Raw genomic sequence first — 27,799 nt, 5'->3', positions numbered from 1 at the left:
ATTACATAAGAAAACTGGATCAAAAGATACATACATTTTCAGGGAGAAACTAGGCTAGTAAATAAATTCAACAAGTATGAAAATAACAGTTACTTATGTGAAAGTTTAGAAATACTTTTAGAAAATATAGTGATATTATACCAACTGTAACATTATATTGTTTCAAGAATCTTATGGTCCACCCTCAAAAATGTTGTAACATAGAATGTCTCTATTATCTATGTTCTGGAACAAAATATAGTACTATTTCAAGTAGGGTCTTAACCATTAAGCAATGATTTTGTTCCTTCATCATTGGCCTTTAGGGCAATACACTTCAATATCTCTTCCATACAAGTGTTTTGGAAGCATTTGCTTTTTAAACTCAATAGATAATTTTTGCAGCAACTTTTTACACTTTAATATTATATGGGACATAATATTTTTTTTTGTCCAAGATTTAAGATGTAGAGGCAGATATTAGGCATGCATCATATCATATCATTATCTCAACCGAAAATACAAGGGTTTGTATTTTAGGCATGAGCAGGCACCTGAGTTTCTGTAACCTAGCTGGACAGCTTCCGCATATGTAAGAATCCAAAGTCCCTAGTGAGAGGTTAAATTCACTCAGCCACGGACTGAAGAATTTCTTGATGTTATAAAACTTTTCAATATATATTTCAATATAAATGAGAATTCACATTATCACTGTGTGATTTATGATTACTCTAAACTTGTGTTATAATGTTCTTTAAACCAAGCAGTCATATGTACCATAATCAACAAAACTACATAATTTTATAACAAAACTACATAATTTTATAACAAACACTTTTTCATCATCAAGGATTTTTATTATGTAAGATTTTATCAACAGTAAAATTAAACATCTCTTGATTGATGGCTTTAACTTGCTGCAGCTCTTCCTTTAGGTTTGAAATTTTGCTATCCTGAAAAAATCAATCACATACTTCATAATGAAACGGTCAGGAGAAAATAATATAACATGGAGACAAACTGGATTGGATACAATAATTTGATAAAATAACTAATCAATTAATTTAAATTTGATTGTCAAATAAAAACCTTTTATTTCATACAAATCAATGAAACAGTATTAACTCTTACTTATTTATACCATATAAATATGAAACAAGAGAGCAATGATGGCCCTGAGTCGCTCACCAGAAACAACTGCTTTTCAGTGTTGGAATGTCAATATATTCTAATATTAAATTTGAGCATAGAATATGTTTAAACAATAATTTGAGGTAATGCCATGACCTGGGGTATTTAAGCTTTAGCTTAAACAGGGCTAATCAAAATAATATGAGCAAACTTGATAAAAGACTACCTAAGAATACAACAGACAAAGTTTGGTGATCATCTTTCAATTATTTCAGTAGGAAACGATGTTCGAAGGTTTTTTCTATTTTTAGCTTTAGTTACCCCTAAAAGAGGCTAATCAAATAAATATGAGCAAATTTGATAAAAGACTATCCAAAAATGCTTCCGACAAAGTTTGGTGATCATCCATCCTTTAGTTCTGTAGAAATAGACATTTGAAGGTATTTCTATTTTTAGCTTAAGCGGCCCCTAAAAGGGGCAATATTAAAATAATATGAGCAAACTTGATAAAAGACTACCCAACAATGCTTCAGACAAAGTTTAAAAATCATCCATCCCTTACTTCTGTAGAAATAGACATTTTAAGGTATTTCTTTTTTTAGCCAATCAAATTCATATGAGCAAACTTGATAAAAAACTACCCAAGAATACTGCAGACAAAGTTTGGTGATCATCCTTCAATTAGTTCTCTACAAATAGACATTTAATGGTATTTCTATTTTTAGCTATAGAGACCCCTAAAAGGGGCTAATCAAATTAATATGAGCAAACTTGATAAAAGACTACCCAAGAATGCTACAGACAAAGTTTGGTGATCATCCATCAATTAGTTCTCTAGAAATAGACATGTAAAGGTATTTCTATTTTTAGCTTTTGCGGCCCTAGAAGGGGCCAATCAAATTAATATGAGCAAACTTGATAACAGACTACCAGAGCATGCTACTGACTAAGTTTGGTATTCATCCATCAATTAGTTCTGTAGAAATAGGCATATAACCTTTTCCCTGATACAGCCCCCTTAATTTACTGCTTTACACCCCATAATACAGTAGCCAGATAGATAATCAATAATCAATATCCTACTGATAAGGAGTCACACACTATCTCCATAAAGGGTATGATAAATTATAGGTAAAATTGGTCAAATTAGATACCTATATACTTTAACTGGAAAATAAAGTATTAAGTTGTGTTTTGACAATTTTTGTATCAATAAAAAGTTTGTAGAGAATTGAAATACCTTTCCAATGGTATAAATATCATATTTGTTGGGTTTATACAAATATGTCTACATGAGTTATAAAGTAATAAACTATATACTTGATGGTGTTTTTTTCTCCATTGTTTCAGATAGATTAGGCTACTTATGTGTTTTAACTAATGTGAAATGGTTTAATTACAAGTTTGACAATATATATGTCAATGTAAGATTTGTAGAGATTTGAATTATCTTTCCAGTGGTATAAATTTTATATTTGTGGGCTTTATAACAGTATAATTACAGTAGTTATAAACAATAAAATGATGTATAATTTTTCTCTCTCTTTTACAGGGATTAGGGAAATATGGCTAATTTATTATTAATTTTTTTGGTTTATGCAGCATTCATTTTTAGTGAAATAAATAACAAGTTCTTTTTTTTACCTTTTTTTATACCAGTAAAAAGAAATCTCACTTTGTTTTTTTTTATTTATTTTATAAGTTTTTTTTATAATTTATTTCATAATAGTAACTGTCATTTCTGTAATACATGTATATAACTGTTGAATGAAATATTTCAGAATTTCTGCTGTCATGGTCATATATTTTCTTCATAAATTATGAATTTAATTAAATTTTATCATTTATAGATCTAATTTGATCAAATGATGATAAAGGAAAGACATCCTCGAGTTCCACGGCCTTTTCGGCATTTTCATGTTGCCGACATCAAAGATGATATATGGGATATGATTTTATCATGTCGTATAATACACGGCCCCGTGCTGTGTCTGTTATGAAAACAATAGCGCACATGAAAGAATTTAAACTATTAAACATTTCTTTGTCGGTCATTTTCTTAAAAAAATCGCCGCTGCTACCGGAAATATTTTATTGCAGGGGCCAGAGAGATACCCCTAGTCAGGACGTTAATTAATCCGTGTATATACACATGTCAGCTATCATAAACCAAAACAAACATCAAATCCATTATACCATGCCTGGCACGTGAACGACCCGTGATCATATAAATACTATTTATTCATTAGTTGCTATTTTTAGACACTTTTGTTCCTGTCTTACGATACGTTCTATATTTATTTCATTGACCCGCGCACTCATTAACTGCGTGACGTAAGGAAAACCCCTCACCTGGTTGGTCGCTAATTATACAAAAACTTTAAATAGTAACATCATAATTTTATGCACGGAATCCCCTCATAAAATGTTGATCTTTACGATAACACAATTTACAGGTCTATTTTCCGGGAAAATTGTTGATTTTTGGACAGGTAAATATTGAAGTCGGCGAAAGTCGCTTCCATTGAGATCATGCATGTCGGCGATTCTCGCTTACATGCGGTAATCGATAAAGCCGTCGATTCTCGCATCTATCAGGGAATGGTAAAAGACGGCGATTCTCGCTTCTATAAGGGAAAAGGATAAAGGTATTTCCATTTTTAGCTTAAGCGGCCCCTAAAAGGAGCCAATCAAAATAATATTAGCAAACTTGATAAAAGACTACCTAAGAATGCTACAGACAAAGTTTGGTGATCATCCATCAATTAGTTCTCTAGAAATAGACATTTAAAGGTATTTCTATTTTTAGCTTTTGCGGCCCCTAAAAGGGGCCAATCAAATTAATATGAGCAAACTTGATAAAACACTACCCAAGAATGCTACAGACAAAGTTTGGTGATCATCCATCCATTAGTTCTGTAGAAGAAGATGTTTAAAGGTTTTTCTATTTTTAGCCCTAGAGACCCCTAAAAGGGGCCAATCAAATTAATATGAGCAAACTTGATAAAAGACTACCCAAGAATGCTACAGACAAAGTTTGGTGATCATCCATCCATTAGTTCTGTAGAAGAAGATGTTTAAAGGTTTTTCTATTTTTAGCTCTGCTGACCCCTAAAAGGGGCCAATTGGAATGACATGAGCAAATTCAAGTGTGACTGTCACAAGGATGCTACAGACCAAATTTGAAGTAAATCTGCCCAGTAGTTTCAGAGAAGAAGACGATTGTTGACGCATGAGGAGGGACGACAGACGCCGGAGCATCCCCCATTTGATACTAATAGCTCACCCTGAGCCTTCGGCTCTGGTGAGCTAACAAGAACCTATGTTTGATATTATTTATTTATACCATATAAATATGAAACAAGAACATATGTTTGATATTACTTATTTATATCATATAAATATTAAACAAAAACCTATGTTTGACATTACTTATTTATACCATATAAATATGAAACAAAAACATATGTTTGATATTACTTTTTTATACCATATAAATATGAAACAAGAACCTCTGCTTGATATTACTTATTTATACCATATAAATATGAAACAAAAACCTATGTTTGATATTACTTATTTACTACCATATAAATATGAAACAAAAACCTATGTTTGATATTACTTATTTATACCATATAAATATGAAACAAAAACCTATGTTTGATATTACTTATTTATACCATATAAATATGAAACAAGAACCTCTGCTTGATATTACTTATTTATACCATATAAATATGAAACAAAAACCTATGTTTGATATTACTTATTTACAAATAAATATGAAACAAGAACCTATCTTTGATATACATATAAGCTTCGGCACTGATTATTGTCAGTATAGCCATTTTGCCAAGGGTTTTACCTATCCATTTACTCAGTCAATAAATAAAAGCTAAATGAGATTCATGTACATTGTAAAAATCTATTCATAATACCAATGACCTCAATTTTGAACCAAGTGACCCTAAACTCCAACCTTAGTCAGAGGCCTACATAAGGTGAGTTTCTACCAAATATGAAAGACATCTTTTAATACATAGATCCCTGACCTGTCTAATTCTAATTATTAGATTAGTGGATACAATAAGAATTTCACCACAACATATTTGTTAACATTAACAAAAGAGCGCATGTCCATGGTTGTGTTCAAATCTATTGTTATTCAATTTAAAGGTTAGAATAAGTATCTATCAATAAATGAAGGCTGTATGAGCAAGTTTAATAATCTTTTTTTCAGCAGAAATGACAGGCAATGACTATTATCATGTTATGATCAACATTAAAGTTTTGTGACAAACAGACAAACAAGTAAAGAGTCTAAAAACAATACGCTTTCATTAGCTATTGTCATGGGGTCATAAAAATCAGTGCAATAAACCATAACTTTTTAAGAACTGAATATCTTAAAATATCCTAAAATACATGATACATGTTAAATTCATGTGTAACTATATGAACACTTACACTAAACTGTCCTTTTAGTAACTCTGACATATCAACATCTTTGATATCTCCTCTCTCGTGTCCACTTATACGTATATTTAATGCACCACTATCTTCAGAGTTATCTGCCCCTGTATACAAATGACGTTTGAACATCTGAAGATGGAGTGTTGGCTTAATTTCAGCATTTATCACAGATGGAGGGGTAGGAACAATTAATGTGTTTGTAACTGGACCTGTAATAATGAAACATTATGAAATATCAAAACCTAGTTCTGTATATAATACAAACTTCAAGTCTGTATTTTATACAAACTCCAAGCCTGTATATAATACAATGGATACATCCATCTGAATAATTAAAAGACAGAACCTAAATATTCATAATGTTTATCTGTGCACACATAATTTTCAAACAAAACATAATGTCTCTTATAGTGTTTTTTTGAGTTATTATGTCAAAGTTATTTTTAAATGACTAGCAAGCATAAATCTCAGACATCCCAATCCAAAATCTCTTCAATGTAACATTGATCTTTCATGTTTAGTTATCTTAAACAAGAGGGCCATGATGGCCCTGAAGTCGCTCACCTGTATATAGGCCCCCCGGAGCGGGGCCAGTTAAACCCCAGGGCTTTTATTTGAACAAACTTGGTAGACACCCATTAGAAGATGTTTCATGCTAAACATCTAAGGTCTAGCTCGTTGGATTTTTTAAAAGAACAATTTTTTAAGTTTTTTCTTTACACATATATTTAAAAACAATGACACCCCTGGGGCAGGGGCAGTTTTGACCCCAGGGCTTTCATTTGAACAATTTTTGTAGACACTTACTAGAAGATGTTTCATGCTTAATATCTACACTCTAGCTATTTGGGTTTTTTCGAAAAGATTTTTAAGTTTTTGCTATACACTTATAAGGAAAATCAATGTCCACCAGGCGGGGCCAATTTTGACCCCAGGGCTCTTATTTGGACAAACTTGGTAGACATCCATTAGAACATGTTTCATGCTAAATATCTTAGCTCTAGCTCTTTGGGTTCTTTAAAAGAAGATTTTTAAGTTTTTACTATATGCATAAAGGAAAAATCAATGACCCCCTGGGACGGGGCCAATTTTGACCCCAGGGCTCTTATTTGGACAAACTTGGTAGACATCCATTAGAACATGTTTCATGCTAAATATCTTAGCTCTAGCTCTTTGGGTTCTTTAAAAGAAGATTTTTTAAGTTTTTACTATATACATATGGGGAAAATCAATGACTCCCTGGGGCGGGGCGAATTTTGACCCCAGGGCTTTTATTTGAACAAACTTGGTAGACACTCACTAGAAGATGTTTCATGCCAAATATCTAAGCTCTAGTTCTTTGGGTTTTTTAGAAGAAGATATTTAAAAAAAATTCTTTTGGTTGCCATGGCAACCAGAGTTCTGCATGGAATTAAATTCTTTGAACAATTTTCAAAGGTGACCACCAAAGGAACATTCCTGTGAAGTTTGGATGAAATTGGCTTAGTGGTTTATGAGGAGATGTCATTTAAAGTAAAAGTTTACGGATGACGGACGGACGGACGGATGCCGGACGGATGCCGGACGAAAAGCGATCACAAAAGCTCACCCTGTCACAAAGTGACAGGTGAGCTAAAAAGGATTATAATGAAATCTGTGCATAGTATCACCAACACTGTCAAGGTCATATGGCTAAACTCCTGCTTTACTAGCGAAGGTAGACCTCAGGAGCCCCTTTGTGCATTATTTTAGGTACAAGTGAACACCTCAGCACTGAGTATAGCAAATTTCATTGTTTTTGATAAAACATGCTATCACTTCACCTATACCTTTATGTTGAAGTGTTCTCACACATTGCCCACTGAAGACATCCCATATTTTAACAGTGTGATCATGTGACCCAGAAACCACCTTGGTACCATCTATATTAACACTAACACATGTTACTTGTTTACTGAAAAGAAATTTATTCTTAACAATTTTTTGCCAGTTACAAAATTAACTCAATTCAAAATTAACAAAATTGCTACAATCTTAATCTTAAGAAATATGAAATAAAATTGTTTAAGACAGATTTCACGGAACAATATTTTAAACAGTAAAGTTCACTGTACAATATTTTGAACAGTAAAGTTCACTGTACAATATTTTAGACAGTAAAGTTCTTCAGAAAAGTGTAACAAATTTGTTTTGCCATTTTTTATTTCTCTATACAATTTGTTTGGAGAGTAAGAGAGAAGTTTAGCTCAAGACAAGTTATCATAAAATACAGTGTCATACAAAATTGTTCCTATAAACTGAGAAAATAATGTCATTTCTATACCTGTGCCCTTTCAGACAAGAAACACCCTCCTGGTCATATGATTCTATATGTCTCTCTGTTCTTATTGGCTGAAATTTCAAACATCACATTTACAGTAATACAGTTATTACATTACATATTAGATTTTTCAAAATACAACACAGCTAAATAAACATAGAGGAATAAGGTTGTATGAAATGGCGCTGTTTTAAAATGTGTGAAGGTCAGTTGCTATAATTATTAGTCGTCCATAAAATTACATTGTATTTAAGGAGCTACACTGAGGTCAAAAGACCTTTAACATAAAATTTGAAATTTTTACATAGATCAAGCAAAGCACTTCAAATGAAAAAATTTCCAAAGGGTAATAAAGAAATATACTTAGAATTGAATTGAAAATCCAGTTCTTATTATGAATGAAAAGCATTGCAACACTACATTTTTGGGTCATTTAACACAATAGAAATAATTTCTGGAAAAAACAGATTGAGGGAGTGATTTGAAAATTTGCACGTTCAGACCTACATCAAATAGCAAACAAATATTTCCATTCCAGTATTGTCAAAAAAAAACCTTCTCTTAAACCAGTCTACACATACGATATTTATTTTTTTCTGTTGACAAAAATGACACTTTATATCTCACCTGACCATACATATTTATACAATAAACATCTCCATTACTGCCCCCAGCAAACAATCTATATTCTGCTGTATCCATTGTGACAGACATTAAACTGGTTGGAAACACAACTGTTTGCAACAGTTCTCCAGATACCATATCCCAGATCTGAAAACATTTGTATAATAAGCAGTGTTAAATTATCTGACAATTGAGGAATAAATAAATGGTTATTCCATCAAATCATAAATTTCACAGAAAATGCACATATTAAAGTGACCTTTTGCAAAATTCAAACATAGTTTTATTATTGAATTAGTATAGCTAAGAAACATTGGTACTAACCACCGGTATTTGTAGCACTTAATGTATGAACAGACTAATACAGATTAAACGTACATGCACCTGTTTTTTTTTCAAATTGCTTAAGAGCGATAGCTGGTGAAATTGATGTCTGCTAACTTGTTAGGATTATATCTTTTGTAAAGGCAGGCAAATATCTAGGAATACAGACAAAAAGCCCTCTTTACAAAAATGACAGGGCAGACAAATACTCTCCCGTGAAAATGACAGGGCATACTTAAGCCCTCCTGTGAAAATGAAAAGGGCCTTTTACCTTGCAGGTTTGGTCAAGAGATGATGAAACAACACGAGATCTGCTTCCACCTTTACCTACATGTACATCTGTTACAGGTAATGAATGACTCGACCATATCCTCACAGGCTCTGGTTTCCTTGTTGGATTGTTGATAGATGATAACACACTGTAACAAGTTTATGGAACGTCAATATAAAAATACAAAAATTGAGATACTCACAGTACAGATCCTGGTCAGACTGCATGAATATGCAGGCTGGCCAGGAATCATGGATCTGGTTGTTCAAGATATTGGTTAGTGTTGCCCAGTGGTTAAATTCATTAACCACTTGTTAAATTTTGTCTGTTGGATAAATTCTGTTGCTCAAAACTTATCCCACGGACAAAATGCATTATCCAGTGGTTAACTTTAACCAGTCCTATGACCACCGGATAATGCCCTTAACCAGTGGTTAGTCATCATCATTAAAACAGTAAAAATCATTAAAACCTGTTTTAAACCAGATTTTTCTTACAAATATATGATTAATTTTTCTTTACTAGAACATTTCATATATGCATAGGATTAAATTGAAACATTTCTGAAAAAGTGCTTTTAGAACCCTTTTTCAATCAAAATTTGTTGTTGTTGTTGTTCAGAAAAGCTAACCACTTGTCCTTCTAGCAGGTTAATGGTTCACAAGAGCACAACAAAGGCAACACAATATACCCCAAAATGAAAATATGTTTGTGTAATAAAAAAAAAAGTTTTTATCTTTATTATCCTTGACCTCAAGGGTGGGGGCATTTTGATTCTAGGTGTATGATTTATAAGACCTTTGTAAGGTCAACTAGTCAAAACTGCATGCAAAATTATTAATATATACGCTCTGGGCATTGTAGTTTGCCACAAAATGATAATATGTTAGTCTGTATTTTGACCTTAGGATCATGATTAATATAACTTTTGTAGAAGAAATTGATACTTCATTCAAAATATAGTAAAGAATCTCTGTATATGGTAAGGTTACAAAATATTAGATGTATGTATATCAATAGTTCTCTTTCACTTTATAACAGTTAATTAGAAGGCATATTTTTATGATTTTTTTTCTGACTTTTTTTCAATTAATCACAAGTGTTTTCAGGAAAAAGTATAACTCACAAAGTAGAAACAAAATTTCCTCTCTTTAGAGTAAAACTTATCTTAAAATTATGTTACCTAACAAGTGACCATACTATCACTAGATTATCTTCTCCCCCTGATATAAAATGACTGCAATTATCTGTAAATCTTAAAACATTCACTGTTTGGTAATGACGACTCAAAACAGACATCAAATTTCCTGTACACACCTGGAAATATAAAACCTTGTTTTCATTTTTCTCATCTGAAAAAAAAACTTCGCCAACTCATCATTCCATTACTTTAACCTCAAACATATTTTGTGGATTTTCATAACAAATATCATAAATAAGTTGGAAGTATTTACCTACACTAAACAAAAGAGGTAATATTCAAATAATCAAGTAAAGTACATTTTCTAATTGACTTAAAGATACTGAAATAAGACTTTATCAATTCATTTAATATGATTAATAAATTTATGATTTACTATATGCCTATTTTCACCTGCCATAAATGAATTTTTTCTCCCACTGCAGCAATACAGTATGTCCCATCAGGTGATACAGCAAGGGCAGTAACTCTGCCGGGACAGATAATCTTCAACTGATGCTGCTCCTGTAACATTGAAATACATGAACATCAACAAATTAAGGACACCATTAAATTCCAAAATTATATTTTATCTTTGAAAAAATATACATGTATGTGGTTTAATTAACCTACATAATTAAAAGTCTTAATATTCTATCATGTAACAAAGCCCATCAAAGATAATGATGCCATTGATTTATATTAATTTTGCTCTTTAAGCCTCAAAACCTGCAATGATAAATTGAAAAATAAAAAAATGTTAACCATCTGATTTTATCTTACCCTTCTTTGTAAGGCCCAGACATGAATGAGAGGTTTAGAACATGATGTTCCCAGTAAATACTGGTTACCAAGGATACACAATCCCCGATGATTGGTACTTTCTCCTTTGTAAGATGTCAGACTAGTACCAGTGTGTATATCCCAAACACAAGTATTCCATAACTGACCTGACAAATCACTAGTAAACAGTACCTGGCAAAATAAAAAGAATAATGAGATTTTCTAACTTTGGAAGAACAATAATATCATTAATTGTGTTTTATCTATAAAATCTATCTCTCAAAAATTATAAATCTCAAATGGAAAAAAATTAGAGAAAGTGAGAGTTTCTAATGAGAACAATATTTTCACAAGTTGAATTTGTTAAATAGATTTTCCCTGTCACAGATTTGGGACAGTCAATTCAGAGCTTAAAGGACTTCAATATCAAAATACAAAAGTTGAGGTGCCAAGAGCATACAGTACAGCCTGATTATATTGCACAGAGATGCATGCTGACCTTGTTGTCTACAGTACTGGTGGCAAAGGCTTTTCCCTTTTGGTTCAAGCATGTTTAGGATTTATTTATATAAGTTGATATACAGGGATTTTTTTGGCTTATTTTATAACCGTTATTGGGTCATATTCCCAATTGAAAATAGTATATTATTTTCCCAATTTACAGGAAAAAATTCCCAATTGAAAGTTACAAAATAAAAATATTGAATAAAAATTCTAAAATCTTAGCAAATAAAGGCTTCTTCACTGTATTAGTGCTTAAATGTTTGAAGATGCCATCATAGACAGTAATTGTTTGCATCCATTTTATCACGGCAAAATTCATGTAATGCATTTTTTCCCATTTTTTTTACAAAACAATGCTAAAATTCCCAATTCCATGGGTATGGGTCATGTTCCCAAAATCCTGGAAAAAATCTCTGAATATAAATGAAGGGGGGGATGTGAACCATGAAAAATAATGCAGCCCTGATATATAGCCATTCAATACAGTGTGAAAGAGAATTGATAAAATTAACAGTAAAAGAGACAATGCTAAACTAAATTTTTAATTGTAGACTTCTTTATGTTAAATGTTTAATTTACAATCATTATATAGATGTAAGGGCATATTGGAATGATATAAACCAAAATTTACTTAGGGTTGTTTTATGTCACATTAATTATGGATACATGTAAATAAATGTTTTTATGCGCCCGAAGGGTGGCATATTAAAATCGAACCGTCTGTCTGTCTGTCAGCCTGTCATTCCGTCAGTCATTCAGGCTTTATACATATAGACGGTGGTGGTCGTGTTCGCTCTAAAACTTCAGTATGCATGAAAGGGTTTTAATTTTTCTTTCATATATGAAATAACCATAGATGTATGGTGTGTCGCGAACAAGACTGGTTTCTATGACTTAAGTCAAGGTCACTGTGGGAGTTCAAACTTTGTCAATTTTGATATTAATATACATATAGGCAGAGATGGTTGTGTCTGCTCTGAAACTAATATGAATGAAAGGATTATATTTTTTATTTCACATATGAAATTATCATAAATGTATGATGTGTTGCCCTTAAGACCCGTGTTCCTACGCCTTAGTTTAAGGTCACTGCTGGGGCTTAAACTTTTTCAATATTTATGTTATATATGTACATATAAATGGTGGTTGGTGTATCCGCTCTGTAACTTCCATATACATGAAAGTTTCAATTTTTATTTAAAAATATAAAGTCACCATAGATGGGTAGTGTGTTGTGAACAAGACCTAGGTTTCTTTGTATAACATATAGTTCACTGCTGGGGTTCGAACTTTGTCAATTTTTACCACCACACTTAACATGTAATAAGTGGTTTATAACTAGAATCCTTCGGGGGCATTTGTCATGTTCTGTGACAGTTCTTGTTTTTTCTCAGTTCTCATATCGTCATAAATCATTACATTACATTTGTAATAAAAGTCTGATTTCCATGATTATAAATAACACAAATCGTTTTCTGGATTTGGCTGTATCATAATTCATAAAAGAAAATAGTATCAAATTTGCAGTTCAGTATCAAATATTGCGTATACTCCGAAAGAGCATACAGTCAAACATTATTTTTACTTGACAAAAAAAATCTAACATACTTTTATATCTATTAATTTATTTAATTTAGTCGGACTTTTACACTTTACATTGGAATAAGTCAACAATTCCTAGTATTTACAAACTATTTGCTTACATGTATATAGTTACTCAGTGTAAGTTTAGTTAAAGCGGCATGCCTCCAGATGAGCAAAAATATTTTATAAAATCAAACTTGAGAAAAATGTACTGAGATTTTAAGAAAAGCAAAGAAATTCAAGATCAAAGTAAAAATTCTCGTTATGCACGATTTATGTCTGATTTTTGCAGTATTTTTCACCTTATTTCTACTGCGTTACTAAGGCAGTAAGGGCTTTTCATGCATATTTTGAGTATTTTTTGTAATGAACGTGGGTGTAAGTGTCATTGATAATGTGTAAATTGCTTTCTTTAATTTACTATAAAATAATATACATTTTATTTCATTTTCAAAATTTTCACAAAAAATAGCATTAATCTGGAGGCGTGCTGCTTTAAGTTAGACAGAAATACCTATCTGTTTTGTGTTTTAATAATAATAATAATAATTATTATTATTATTATTATCATTATTTAATAATAATAATAATTAAATAATAATAATAATAATAATAATTAATTATTATTAATAATAATAATAATAATAATAATGATTATTATTATTATTATTATTATGTTCAACGTCCTTGTCAAAAAACTGACTAAAAAGGCCGTTAAAATTGCGATTGATTCTATACATCCTTATTTTAAGCATTTAAGGTAAGAGGTAGATGAATAAAACAAGCAAATTCGACATTTATTATTAAAAAATGAACAAACTTACAGTTTTTATAAAAATAAAAATAAATACATTTAGTTAGGCGAAAAATAATATGCATTCACATTTTCATTTCTATATATCCGAATTTGGAATATCCGAAATGAGCCCCATTTATCTTTTATATTAGTTTTGTGACACAATAGTCTAATTTTAACTAAATTATAATTTTGTTTACAATATATAAGAAATATATTGCTATCTTTATGAGTTTAATTCAGTCAAACACACAAATTTATAAGTCTTGTATGAAAGTTGTCGTCAAATCTGTGATTTAATTGAATTAAACAGGTGCTCTAATTATGACGTCATTATGTTGTCATAGTAACCAGACATGCCTAATAAATGTCAATTTTGAAAATGTAACACATTGTACCATACACCTTTAGGTTTTTATCAATATCTAAGATGGGGCCATTTTTGGTGCTTAGTGAACCTTGCTCTTTGAGAAAGCTGTTATGTATAACGACAAAATTTATTGGGGCTTCTTATTCGCAGGAGCCGTTTTGAATTTACAGGTACCAATGTGAAGCATTTTGTTGCTAAATAAAATCTTTTAATTATGGATATATAACAGGCTTTCTGATTGGTCCTTGTTAGGTTAAAGGTTAATTTCATGCTTGACAGTTTCCATAGTATTTGTATTACTACGCCTTTTCTTATAAATAGTCGTTTTTGGCGCTATTTTGGTTACAGTTTTGTAAGACACGTTTGTTGATTGACGCTTTTGAAAAAATAAAAATTTGTCATAAAGGGTTTTACTGTGCCCGACATTTAGTTTCAAATATTTTCTGTTATCAAGTTACGCGTATACGATGTAGTACTCGGGACTATTTGTTATTGAAAATCAGCTGTTTTGGGACCAGCTTGTAGTCTTTTTGTGTGAAGGACAGGTATAATTTGTTATTGAATTTTCTGTTCATCATGAGTGACCAAAAATCAGCGAGAAATAAAGAAGTTCTCGATTACAAAGCAATGAATGAGGGAAGAATATCCACGCCTGCTAAGAAACCACAGATTTCAGAAGCGATAACGCTTTCTCCCGTCCAGTTGTATGATTTTCCTAGGGAGAGTGTGGGTTCGTCACCGTCTAAAGTACTTCCGGGAGATGTCAAGATTTCTGAAAAAGAACAATTGTTGGCTCGTTTGTCAGCTTTAGACGAACGGCAGGCTCGCTTGCGGGAACGGAATGAGCTGGAGATGCTAAGAAGGCAAATAGAAGAAAAAGAAGCGTTCATCCACGACCTTGAGAAGTCACTGTCTGTGTCAGGTTCTGCTCATGTGAAGGATAGCGGCACTACTACAAAAAGTAAGAAGAAGGCTCGAGTTGACAAAAAGGGTAAAAAGACTGTATTGAGTGCCCCTCCGGTTAAACAGGCATCGTCCAAAGGTGCAGGTACTTCAAAAGAAGGTATGTCTCTTACTATAGACGCTTTGCAGAAAGTTCCTGGTTTAAAAAAGTCTGCCAAAAAGGAATTAGCAAATTTAGGTTTGTTTAGTTCTGAATCATCTGATACAGACTTAAGTTCTACTTCTGATTCAAGTTCTACTTCTGAGGATGAGAGTTACTCTGATTTCTCTTTAAGTCATCAGAGGGTTAAGATTCAAGGTAGAAAACACAAAACTAAATCAGGAATTACATCTAGATCTTCCGACTCAGTTAAATATAAGCAACGTTATCCACATGCGAATTTGCGCTTTGATTTTGTGAGTAAGGATGTTTCATTTGAAAAACTTGATTTTAACTTATTCATTGCTGGAGAGTTAGAGATTATTTGTTCTTCAAAGACTAGTAGACAAGAGAAACAAGGACGCTTAAATTTATTGAAAAAACTGATGTATCTTAACAGCTCATATGATTTTGTAGTAATTAAGTCTTTATACGCGGCTGTACTGAGGGAAATTGAGTTGGGTCATAGCAAATGGGGAGATGATTTTCAATATGTTGAGGCTACGGTTCTGTCCAGATTTAGTCAAAAATTTAAGTATAGGTCAGAGTCAGTACAGTTGAAGCCTAATCCCAGGTATGGCCTCCCTCAAGAAAAAGTTAGTACTGGTACAAATGATGATAAAAGTGTCTGGTTTTGTTCTAAGTTTCAGAGAAATAAATGTTCTCTAAAGTCTGCTCATGTAGTCACTAGTAAAGGAGGTAAAACTCGTTTTGCTAAACACATCTGCGCTACTTGCTGGGACTTGGATAAGAAAGAATTACCACATCCAGAATGTTCTAGTGCTTGCCCACATGCAAATCAGTGACTGTCTACTGATGTTGTTGAAAGAAACAATTTGGTTGATGTTTTTCTACCTGATTTTTGTAAAAAGAAATTTGTCAGTTCTTCTGTTACAGTTAAATCAGATACAAGTTGTTTTTGTAGACATAATAAAAGTTGTAAAATCTGTTTATCTCTTAAAGATAATTTGAAGTTATCTTCCTTAAATAAAGTTGATATTGCCAAACAAGTTAAAGCTTCTGGTAGGTTTAACTTTGAGGAATGTCAGATTCAAGTTAATCATAAGATTGATACTGTTTTCATGAGCAAGATGCTGCATGGTTATTATGATATGCAGGTTTGTGATTTATTGAAATTTGGGTTTCCTATTGATATTGATTTGGAAGATAACAGCATTTTGTTTTCTAAAACTTCCAAAGTTAAAAATCATACTGGTGCTGTGTTGTTTCCAGATGATATGGTTAAATATTTACAGAAAGAAGCTTCACATGGGGCTATTATTGGACCTTTTGCTCGTTGTCCCTTTGATGAAGGTATGGTTATTTCTCCTCTTAATACTGTACCAAAATCAAATCCTAATGAGCGTAGGGTCATTTTAGATTTAAGTTATCCTTAAAATGGTACAGGGGTAAATGATTTTGTTCCTAAAGATCATTATCTTGGGAGTAGTGCGGAATGGGTCCTGTCTTACAAGAGTGCAGGGTTTACATCTTTAAACAGATTGGTGATCCGTATCACCAGTTAAATTCTGTTAAAATCGCTTGTATTTTCAGCCTGTATATTACAATATCACACTTGACCGTTGGCAAAAATGGTTGTTTTCTTTGGTGCATCTGTTCAGACTGCTGCCTCAAATAAAAATGAGAACTTTGTGAGTGGGACTGTGTCTTTACTGCCTAGAATTCTTACAGATACAGGAGCCTCTGATTTAGAGAAACCAAACAGAAACAGGTTAAGGCAAAAGTCTTAGCTACACAGCGTATCGCGAAAACTAATGAAAACTCAGATATTGCTCCAAGTCTCCAAATCAAAATAAAAAAAATTACGTCAGAATAAACATGGTTTTAATTATTCATATAATTGGCTTATCGATGTTTATGGTCTTGTTTTAGAAGAAATATTTATGTACACATTACCTCAATGGGGGCAGACATTTTGAATGGCACTGTAGTACCGTATGGTACTGGTTACGGGAGTTGACGGAAGTTAACGGAAGGTTCCGAACCAACCGGAACTAGTGTGTTTAGTCTGACAGTTGGGCGCCATATTGTTGTAATATATACTCAGAAGAATTAGGCAATTCCTAGCTTGGCTACGATCCAGACGTGGAAGGTAAGTCGATTGTTTGTATTGTCAATCCCTTTATAATCAATCGCGACAGTTCTATATTGGTGGCAGCGGTAATTTTTACGAATTCCGTTCCGAAAGATAGACGCTACCAAAGGTCCATATTTTTACCGATAGTGTACGAATTTGCCCTCAAATTCAGCACTCATAGAACGGAGTCTACCTGAATTCTTGGTTTTGTTCATAGTGGGCCAATCTGCTTGAACGATTTAAACCAGAATTTCTACGTAAATAATCGTAGTTAAGCGGGAATTTGCCATCAAATTCCGCTTAGGTTAGACGTGGCCTGGAAGGACCAAATTCTTTGGAATTTGTTTATTTTTCGGATTTCCTTTTCGTTCTGCTGCCACTGGTACAGTAACTGTTATATTTTGATAAACTCCATTTAGCCCTTTTGCCATATAAAGGGGGAGAAGATAGATATTGAGATTTATTTAGTTAAAAACACATTTTAACTTGAATATTTCTCGGTATCTTTCGTTGTTATGGAGAACATCAATATAAAGGGAAAGTTCGAGATATTTTCTCAGGAAGCAGAGGTTGTGCAACCACCCTTGGTTGCCATTAACTTTGCGTCTGAGGAAAGGCTACAGGCAATACCTAATGTGGGTGCAAGCCTAGCCAAGGCGCTCATTGCAGTGAGGGAGAGCTCTGGTATTATAACCAGGGAGATTTTTAGAGGCTGTCTGTCGTCGCAAGTTCTCCCCTGAGATACTTGCTATGATAGACTTTAGACAGAATATGTCTCTGCCAGCTGAGAATACTGACAAGCTAGGCCAATCTAGCTTGGAGGTAGACACAGACGAGGACGAGGAGGAAGATATTCAGCCAAGTGCACATGATTGGTTGGAAATGGTGAAGGTGGTGAAAGCGGCAACCAATGTTCTGGCCGCTCACAAGCAGCAACAACGGTCATCTGTTTGCACCCTTGCAACAGATGACAAGGTTTTTCCACATAAAAATCTGAAGTTGATGACTCCTGCGGATTTTACTGCCAAAAAGTCAAAATTCACACACCCCCTACCTTACCACTTCCAGACTATACCACCCCTAAACGTACCATACGTTTTGACCAGGTAGTGGATAGTGATTGCAGTGATGACTCTATGTTTGCCAGGGCACCATCTGCCCATAGGCGTTCTAGGGTTAGTAACTGGATATCTGCCTTTCCCGAACACTTATCATATGATGGTAAGAGTACTTGGGAATCGTTCTTTTTAAAGTTCACTCGCTATGTTCAACAAGGCGAGTGGACTGATGAAGAACAAGTTAGCTGCCTTGTCTGCTGTTTAGATGGTAAAGCGCTCGAGTATTATGCGCTTGTCTGTGAACAAGAAGGTCAGCTTACATACAAGAGGCTGGTTAGCAAGTTGGCTGCCCGATTTGGCCAACATGAGTTGCCAGCTGCTGCACAGGTAAGTTTTCAGAATGCAGCACAAGAGACAACCGAGTCCCTAGATGAGTGGGCTGACCGAGTGCTCACTCTAGGTTATAGAGCTTTTAAAAAGCTGCCAGAGGAGTTTGTCACTGTCCAAACAGTGAACAGATTCTGTCAGGGTATGGTTGACAAAGAGGCCGGTCACCATGTTTGCATGCAGCAACCAGAGTCTGTGCATGCAGCCATACAAATGGTACGCCAGTACCAGCAGGTGTATGCAGCCATGTATGGTGACCGGAAGAAACCGGAAAAGGTTTTTGCTGTTGCCTCCCAGCCATCACAGGAGCAGCAGACAGAGCCTATGTCAACCAATGACTTAAGCAAAGCCTTAAATGACCTGGAGCAAAGACTGACAAAAACCTTTTTGTCAGAATTGTCCCAAACCCGCAGATCAACCGGATGCTACAATTGTGGCGAAATAGGGCATTTCAAAAGAAATTGCCCAAAGCTTAACGACAACCATAAGTCGTTAAACTAGAAAGGGACGGTGAAAAAGTAGGTCGTTTCCCGTCCCTGTCTGCAGACAAGACCTGCAAAATTAAAAAATCCCGGTTGGCTGCCAATTTCAGCCAAGTAAGCACGGGGGGAGTCGAACCAGACCCTATTGTTGTCTGTCAGGTCAATTCCTCTTCCCAGTTTACCATGGGGGTCCAAGTAGGGGATGTCCAAGTAACAGCAGTGGTAGATACTGCTGCCCAGGTGACCATCATTTCTGATAAGGTCTACAATTCCCTGAAGCACAAGCCCCCCAAGATAAGGGATGTCAAGCTGCAAACTGCTGGCAGGGAATTGTCTATGGCAGCCTTTGTAGCCGGTCCGGTTAAGTTGAAGGTTGGTCACCAGTGGTACCAGGTCAACATGTTTGTTGCCCCCATTGAGCAACAAATGCTGTTGGGCTTTGATTTGCTTCGTGACCCTGGCAAATCTGTGCTAGACATGAGCAAGGCAGAGCTTTACTTTGATGGTATGCGCATCTCCCTAGATGTCCATTCATCAGATAGTCCCTTGGTATCCAAGGTCACGGTGTCTAAGAGACAGGTTATACCTCCACACTCTGTGGCGAGAGTCCAATGCAGGTTACACTCTCCCCTGCATAGCTATATAGTGGAACCAGTGAACCAGAAGAAATTTCTGGCTCCCCGAGTGTTACACGAAGGCACTTACACCCCTGTGTTGTGTCTTGTTAATCCATCAGATAGCTATCGCCTTGTCAGGAGGGGTACAGAGATAGGGAGGGCATTTGCCATCAGTGAAGTTGTCAAGAATGAGTGTGATGTTGAAACATCTTTGCCCAGCAAAGTGTTTGAAACATCAGGTGCGGTTGGTCCAATACCACCACACCTGCAGGAGGTCTATGACACCTCTTGTGGCAGCCTTGATGAAGGTCAACGGATTCAATTAGCGCAATTGCTGATTGAGTTCCAAGATGTCTTCATCAACGGTGAACTTGACCGTGGTGACTTCACTGATAAAGAACGTGATATAGATACCAAGGAGGCAAAGCTTGTGAAGCAAGGTATGAGGCGAAAGCCAGCATGCTTTGCAGGGGAAGAAGAGGCCCAGCCTCAGGAAATGCTGAATGCTGGGGGTGTACAAGATGCCACATCCAAATGGGCATCTGCTCCAGTTTTGATTAGAAAACATGACGGCTCTGTGCGTTATTGCATAGACTATAGGAAGTTGAATAAGGTTACAGTCAAAGACGTGTATCCTTTGCCTTTAGTCGATGATTGCATGGACACATTTGCTGGCAGTGTTTGGTTTTCAAAACTGGATGCCAACTCTGCATTCTTCCAGTTGAACATCAGAGAAGGCTTTGGTTTATGTGGTGCCCCAGCCACATTTGCTAGAGCAATGGACTTAGTCCTGAGAGGTTTGACATGGAAGACAGTCCTGGCATTTCTCGATGATATCATCGTGCTTGGACGCAATTTTGAGGACCATCTCTCAAACTTGCGGGAGGCTCTTTCGAGATTTCGGAGGCATAAGCTAAAGCTTAAGCCGAAGGAATGTATCTTCTTCCAACAAGAAGTAGAGTTTTTAGGCCGTAAAGTCGGCAAAGACAGCATTGCTATGACAGAACATGACATAGCAGTGGTGAAGGATTGGCCTGTTCCAAACAGTGCCAAGCAGGTAGAGAGGTTTATGGGGTTGGTAAACTATCATAGAGTGTTTGTAAAGGACTTCTCTAGGGTAGCAGCCCCATTGTACGCCGTCACAGGCAAAGCCAACTTTGTCTGGGGCGAAGAACAAGCAGAGTCATTCAGGACTTTGAAGCGCTTGTTGACGCAACCTCCAGTGTTAGCGTTGCCAAATCAACATGATGAATTTATCTTGGATACGGTCGCTTCCAATGATTCGATTGGAGCAGAGCTCTTGAAGGTTCAAGAGGGCCAAGAGAAAGTTGTTGCATTTGGTAGCTGTGCTCTTACCAAGGAGCAACAGGGTTATTGTATGACCAGGAAAGAGCTGCTAGCAGTAGTTCGGTTCACCAAACAGTTCCGACACTACTTGCTAGGAAGACCATTTGTGGTCAGGACTGACCATTCAAGTCTGAGATGGTTGATGAATTTCAGGGAGCCACAAGGGCAACTGGGGAGATGGCTGGAAGAGCTGTCCCAGTTTAACATGGTGTTGAGACATCGTGTGAGTCGCGAGCATTCCAATGCTGACGCAATGTCAAAAATACCACTGCAAAGTGGGACATGCCGAGGTGGAATTGCTGGTGCGCGGCTGGATCAGTTGCCTTGTGGTGGATGTGAAGACTGTAAAAAGGCCCATACCAAATGGGTCAAGTTCTTCACAGATGTAGATGAGGTGGTACCGTTGGTAGCCAAACCAGTGGAGTCTTCGGATTCCGGTTTAGGTGGCCAGCAGGGTACCAGGGTTTCTGTCATCTACGGGATTGATTTTCACGAAAACCAATCAGATACAGATGGCCAGCCGGTCCTTGCCAATGAGGTCGGTGAGCATGGTCAACAGTCCCTCTCTGAAGGCCAAATCTTCAGTGGAGGGGAAGAGAAGGTAAGTATAGGCTGCGTTAGAGTCCGAACATCTGATATCAGGGCCATTCCTGATAATGTAGATGTTCCGTTGCTGGCACAGATTTTAGAGGATATTCCTTGTGGCCAGCAAGGATCTCGGTGCCCAGTGCCGGGATGTTTTGAGGAACTTACCCAGAGACATGCTATGGAGGCCCACCTCCCTGGCATATTCCAAATGTGTTTGACAGGTGAAAGCATTACGAACAGAAGGATTGGTGCTTTGAAGCTGGTGATCAGGTGGTTATTGGGGTGTAATAGCACTTTGTTTGACCTGGTAACTTACCTGGAGTGTGCTGGTGTTCCGGTTTCTCAGGAAACTTGCACCAGTAATCACAGGAAAGCAGCAAAGGAGTTCTGTGAGGTTCTTAGGGTACCCTTGCCCAAAGATCTCACCCCAAAGGTAAAAGGTAATGCTGTGACAGTTTTGTTGCAGTGGCGCTGTCTACTGTCATTGATATCCATGCTGGAAAGACACCAGGAAGACAATCTGAAAGCCATGTTCAGCTTGTCAGCTGAGGAGTCCCAACTCCTTAGCTTTCCTAAAGTGTCTGACAGCCATTGAGTGTCTGGGTTTGAGGCTTGGCTGAAATCGGTACGGTTCAGTCAAGTAGGCCATGTTGTCCAGCCCTCTGGCATCATGGTCAAGTACCAGTACCGGTATGAACCGGGAAGCTCTAGTCTGCCCTTGGACTAGAGAGGCGTCAGTGCTTGGTTAACTTCCTGGAGCCACAGACCCCTCCTAAAGAATAGGACGGGGAGGAGTGTAGTACCGTATGGTACTGGTTACGGGAGTTGACGGAAGTTAACGGAAGGTTCCGGACCAACCGGAACTAGTGTGTTTAGTCTGACAGTTGGGCGCCATATTGTTGTAATATATACTCAGAAGAATTAGGCAATTCCTAGCTTGGCTGCGATCCAGACGTGGAAGGTAAGTCGATTGTTTGTATTGTCAATCCCTTTATAATCAATCGCGACAGTTCTATAGCACAGTCTAAAACGCGGACGCCTTAAGCGGACAGTATAAACATATGGTCAGACACTCACATTGATATCTCCATAGACTTACATTATAAGAAATGGTCCCTAATCCTACCTTAAAATTGAGTTTTCATGCTAAAGAGGTAATTTTTCTAGCAGAATGAAACGCCTGACACATAAAAATGTTCCTGTTATATAGGGGTAGCCAACCAAATTTTTTGCAAAATGACGTCAAAGAGGATTACCCCCCATTTCATTGAAATTTTCTGCTGATCACAGGACTGACATACACTTTTCATAAATGCAAATATCCAAGTCAAAATTATCACAGAGACTCATGAAATATTTCATTTTCTTCAGAAAACAATGTAGTCTTACTTTTTAAATTAGTTTTTATACTTAAAAATACCCCACTTTCATCCAATCACCTCATGTATAAATTGACTCATACGGTTTTCCCTGCACTTTTTTCAGCCAATCGCTGGCCGTGTTACAATGCGTTACCCTGACCATATAGGGAAAACGCAAGAGGAAAAAAGCGGACGATATAGATATATAGAGTGAAATGACTGAGCATAGTTAGATTTATATTAAAGGCGACTAATTGGCTTTTATAAAGAAATATATGAAAGGCCTTAGTTAGAAGCAGTAGTTCTGTACAGATATATTTATATAGACATATAAAAGAAAATCTTATGATGCATAACGGACGAAAAACTAATTTGACTAGCCTGAGTCAATTTGCGTTCAAAAAGTATATAATATATTTAAGAAGTGAAATAATCTTTTTAAATACCCTGAATTTAATTATTTATGTTTTAAATTACGGGAAAAGAGTGGGCGTTATAATTAATTTTGTATGTATTGTGTTTAAACACGCGGACAAATGACATTTGTAAGGTGTAATTATTATAATACTTAAAAAAGACTTTAGTTTATTTATTCGTTCAAATTCTTTAATTTATGTATTTATTTGTATATGTTAATTGACTTAATAACTTTTAATTAAACAGTACATGCAACAGTCACGTGTGGAAAATTGAATAAAGGCACAAGAAATAAGTTTGAATATATTTGAACACTTTGCATATGCAATTCGCGGACACTATAAACATATAGGGAAAACGCTGACAATATACATAGAGGAAAAAAGCGGACGATATATAGTGTAGATTGAAATTCTTTCCAAATATACAAGTAATATAAAAAATATAATATACTTTGATTTGTAATTTACTTTTGTTTCTTAATTGCACATTAATTGACATATTGGCTGAATCTTCTTTTGTTTGTGTACATATATAATTATGAAATAGTGGGCGAATGAGTATATTTTTGAAAATCACTGAAAATTAACGTTTACCGGTGAAAAAACACGTGTTGCAAACTAACTTGAAGCATAACAATTAAGTGTGAATGACTGTCACATTATTAAAATTGTCGGCTCTTTAGATAATGAACAATTAGGACATTAATTTCAAAGAACAATATATAAAAAAAACAACATTGGGACCAATCATGATATTAATTTCAGTCGTCATGTTTTTGATCTTCTGTAATTTTTTTTCTCACAACTTTGTAATTGCAACTTAGTTAATGGTAAAACTTTTAATGGTATGGTATAAATACAGTCAAATGAACACATAAAAAATTCTTTTTCAAGTATGAAAACTGTGGTATCCGGACAATTCCCCTCCCGGACGATTCCCCTCCCAGTAAATTTGAATGTTTTTTCACAACCCGGACATTTCCCTCCCGTTATTTTTTTACGGCGGACAATTCCCCTCCCGTTCTTTTATCAACCCGGACAATTCCCCTCCCGTTCTTTTAACAACCCGGACAATTCCCCTCCCGCTGTTGTCAGAGCGGACAATTTCCCTCCCGTGGCTGTTGAATATATATATTATATAATATTGTTTATTTGAAAGGTATATACATGTACATTTTTGCAGCGGCGAAACAATAAAGAACAATTGATAAGAACCAAAAAGCAATTAAGCTGTAGATTCTTGCAAAGAATATATTATGCACATGTTATAGTAAATTGAACTGTCATCATCGTCATTATGATTAGAAAATCATATTCACCATATTGAATCAGTACATGAAGTCCTAACACAAAATATTAGTGAAAACTGTATATGTTAAATTATTTAATGTTGTTTTCAATTCTGGTATTGTACCAAATGATTGGACAGTTGGAATTATTAACCCAATATATAAAAATAAAGGGGATGTTAGTGACCCGTCAAATTATAGACCCATAACATTGTTAAGTTGTATGGGGAAACTTTTCACTGCAATTTTAAATATGCGTCTGCAAAAATATACTGAAAATTATAATTTGATTAACGAATACCAAGCTGGATTCCGAAAAGGATTTTCTACACTTGATAATATGTTTGTACTAAATACTTTGATTGATCTATTAAAAAAAAGTAAAAAGAAACTGTTTTGTGCCTTTGTTGACCTTAAAAGTGCATTTGATAGTGTGTGGCGTTCAGGACTTTGGTGTAAACTATATGCTGTTAATATAAATGGTAAATTTTTGAATGTTGTTAAAAATATATATGAAAATGCAAAATCTTGTGTTAGGGCAAATGGGAACAAATCAATATATTTTTCATGCACTGCCGGTGTAAGACAAGGTGAAAATTTATCGCCTCTTTTCTTTTCTAAATGATTTATATGCTTATTTTTCTAACAGTGGTCTAGTCAAAAGCGTCAATTGCTATAATAATGATTTTGATGGAAATTTTATGTGCTTTTTAAAACTTTTTATTTTATTGTATGCAGATGATACTGTTATTTTGTCAGAATCTGCTAAAGATCTACTTGTAAGACGCTTTAAATGTCTATGCAACGTATTGTGATAAATGGAAATTGGTTCTTAACACTTCAAAAACAAAAGTTATGGCTTTCGCAAGAGGTACACAAGTTCAACACAATTTTACTTATAATAATGAAAATATCGAAATTGTTAATGAATATAAATATCTTGGAATTATCTTTAGTAGGAGTGGATCTTTATAGCCAAACAAGGAACAATAGCAATGTATAATTTAATTAAAAAAAGGCTAAATCCCGATACTTACCAATTGACATCCAAATAGATTTGTTCAATAAAACTGTTAAACCAATTTTGCTCTATGGATGTGAAATTTGGGGTTATGGAAACATTGACATGATAGAAAGAGTTCAACTTAAGTTTTTAAAATATATATTTTAGGATTAAAATCTTCTACCTCAAATACAATAGTGTATGGTGAAACAGGTGTAACACCGCTCTCAGTAGATATAGAATCAAGATTAGTTTCTTTTTGGGCAGATATAGTTGTCCCAAAGACGTTTAAACTAACGCAAACAATGTATTATTTTGCTCTTTATAGTAGTAATTTTTTAAATACACAGCAAAGCAATAATTTTATGTGGATAGCGTGTATTAGAGATATACTCGTCAAATGCGGCATGAACAATATTTGGGACACACATCTTTTTCCAAATCAAAAGTGGTTGACCGCAACAGTTAAACAAAAGCTAATAGACCTGTTTCTTAAATATTTACATCTAGTCAACTTTGTCAAGGAAATAGATATCTCCGGACTTTGATTTTTTCTACTATGATATGGATCTTCATTGTGATTTCCACTTGTCAAACATCTGAAGACTTGTAACGTTCAAATTATGTTTACCCATCACAACAAACGCATTAAAAGAACAGACTATCAATTTTCCTATTAGTTCATTACAACACCGGGCGTTCTTTATTGTAAACAGAAAAGCTTTGATTATATTTATCACAGAAGGGGTGTATACCCATTAAGAGATCCCAGAAAATCGCATTCAGAAAAGCCGTGATCGCATTAGATAAATAAAGACCCACTACCATATCGCATTCAGGAAAACCGGTACCGCATTAGATATATAAAGATCCACTGCCCTATCATATTCAGAAAAGCTGAGATCGTATTAAACATCCTAGCAAACATGCATAAATGGGACCCATTTAGGCTATATCTAGACAAGCCCATATGGCTTTGCCCATATTTGGACCCATATGGTATCAGATTTAGGTTATGGAAATTTATCACACAGCCGTGCCGATTTTGCGACTCCGTAAATATCGTATTGCACGACCGTGCATATATTTTGACGTGACGTCATTAGCGTTATACAAACATAGTGTAAAGACGCGCTAAATGTTAGCGTTATACTGTAGGCGCGTGTGTGTGTATTTGCGTTTATTTATACTCGCCACCGGTTGCCCATATGGGCGAGTCCTCCAGAAGAGTATTAGTCATTTTAGATTTTTGGAGGATAGTGCAATTACAGATACAGAAAGATGCCCCAATTCCAGAAGCTTCTCCTGGTTCTTTAGCGTGCCAAGTGTTTAAGCACCCATACACGGGACCTCGATTTAAAGTCTCATCCGAAAGACTGATTAGTAATTTTAGTTGGCCAGCCCGGGAATCGAACCCACAATGTCGAGATTACAAGTCTCGCGCTCTAACCGATTGAGCTATGCGGGCTGGCTCACTGTAGGCGCGTCAATGAAAAATGACTCTTATATCACTTTAAACGGTCTTTATTTTGGGTATGTGATAAATAGAATATCAAATTCGTGTAAGTTCGTTACTGAATTAATTGCACTCGTTGAATAAAATAATATTATGCTCGCCAGAGGCTCGCATAATATAATTTTATTCAACTCGTGCAATAAATTCAGTATTGAACTAACACTCATTCAATATCCTCTATTTATGGAACAATATAGAGATATCCTGGGAA

General features: G+C 35.1%; 1 protein-coding gene across 1 annotated transcript; it reads right to left on the bottom strand.

The window, feature by feature from the left end:
- Positions 1 to 814: 814 nt before the first annotated feature.
- Positions 815 to 17,367, bottom strand: LOC132753333 (WD repeat-containing protein 18-like). Its single transcript, XM_060743772.1, has 10 exons — positions 17,341 to 17,367; positions 11,068 to 11,259; positions 10,699 to 10,809; positions 10,288 to 10,421; positions 9,105 to 9,252; positions 8,513 to 8,656; positions 7,889 to 7,956; positions 7,395 to 7,519; positions 5,581 to 5,795; positions 815 to 932 (listed from the first exon to the last, which is right to left on the bottom strand). Exons 1-10 carry the CDS (start codon positions 17,356 to 17,358, stop codon positions 825 to 827), a joined length of 1,263 nt encoding a protein of 420 aa, XP_060599755.1. The 5' UTR covers positions 17,359 to 17,367; the 3' UTR covers positions 815 to 824.
- Positions 17,368 to 27,799: the final 10,432 nt, after the last annotated feature.

The sequence above is a fragment of the Ruditapes philippinarum genome, unplaced genomic scaffold (assembly GCF_026571515.1).
Source record: "Ruditapes philippinarum isolate M1 unplaced genomic scaffold, ASM2657151v2 ctg11345_1_1_1_1, whole genome shotgun sequence".
Taxonomy (NCBI): domain Eukaryota; kingdom Metazoa; phylum Mollusca; class Bivalvia; order Venerida; family Veneridae; genus Ruditapes; species Ruditapes philippinarum.
This window is presented reverse-complemented; position numbering and strand designations above follow the sequence as displayed.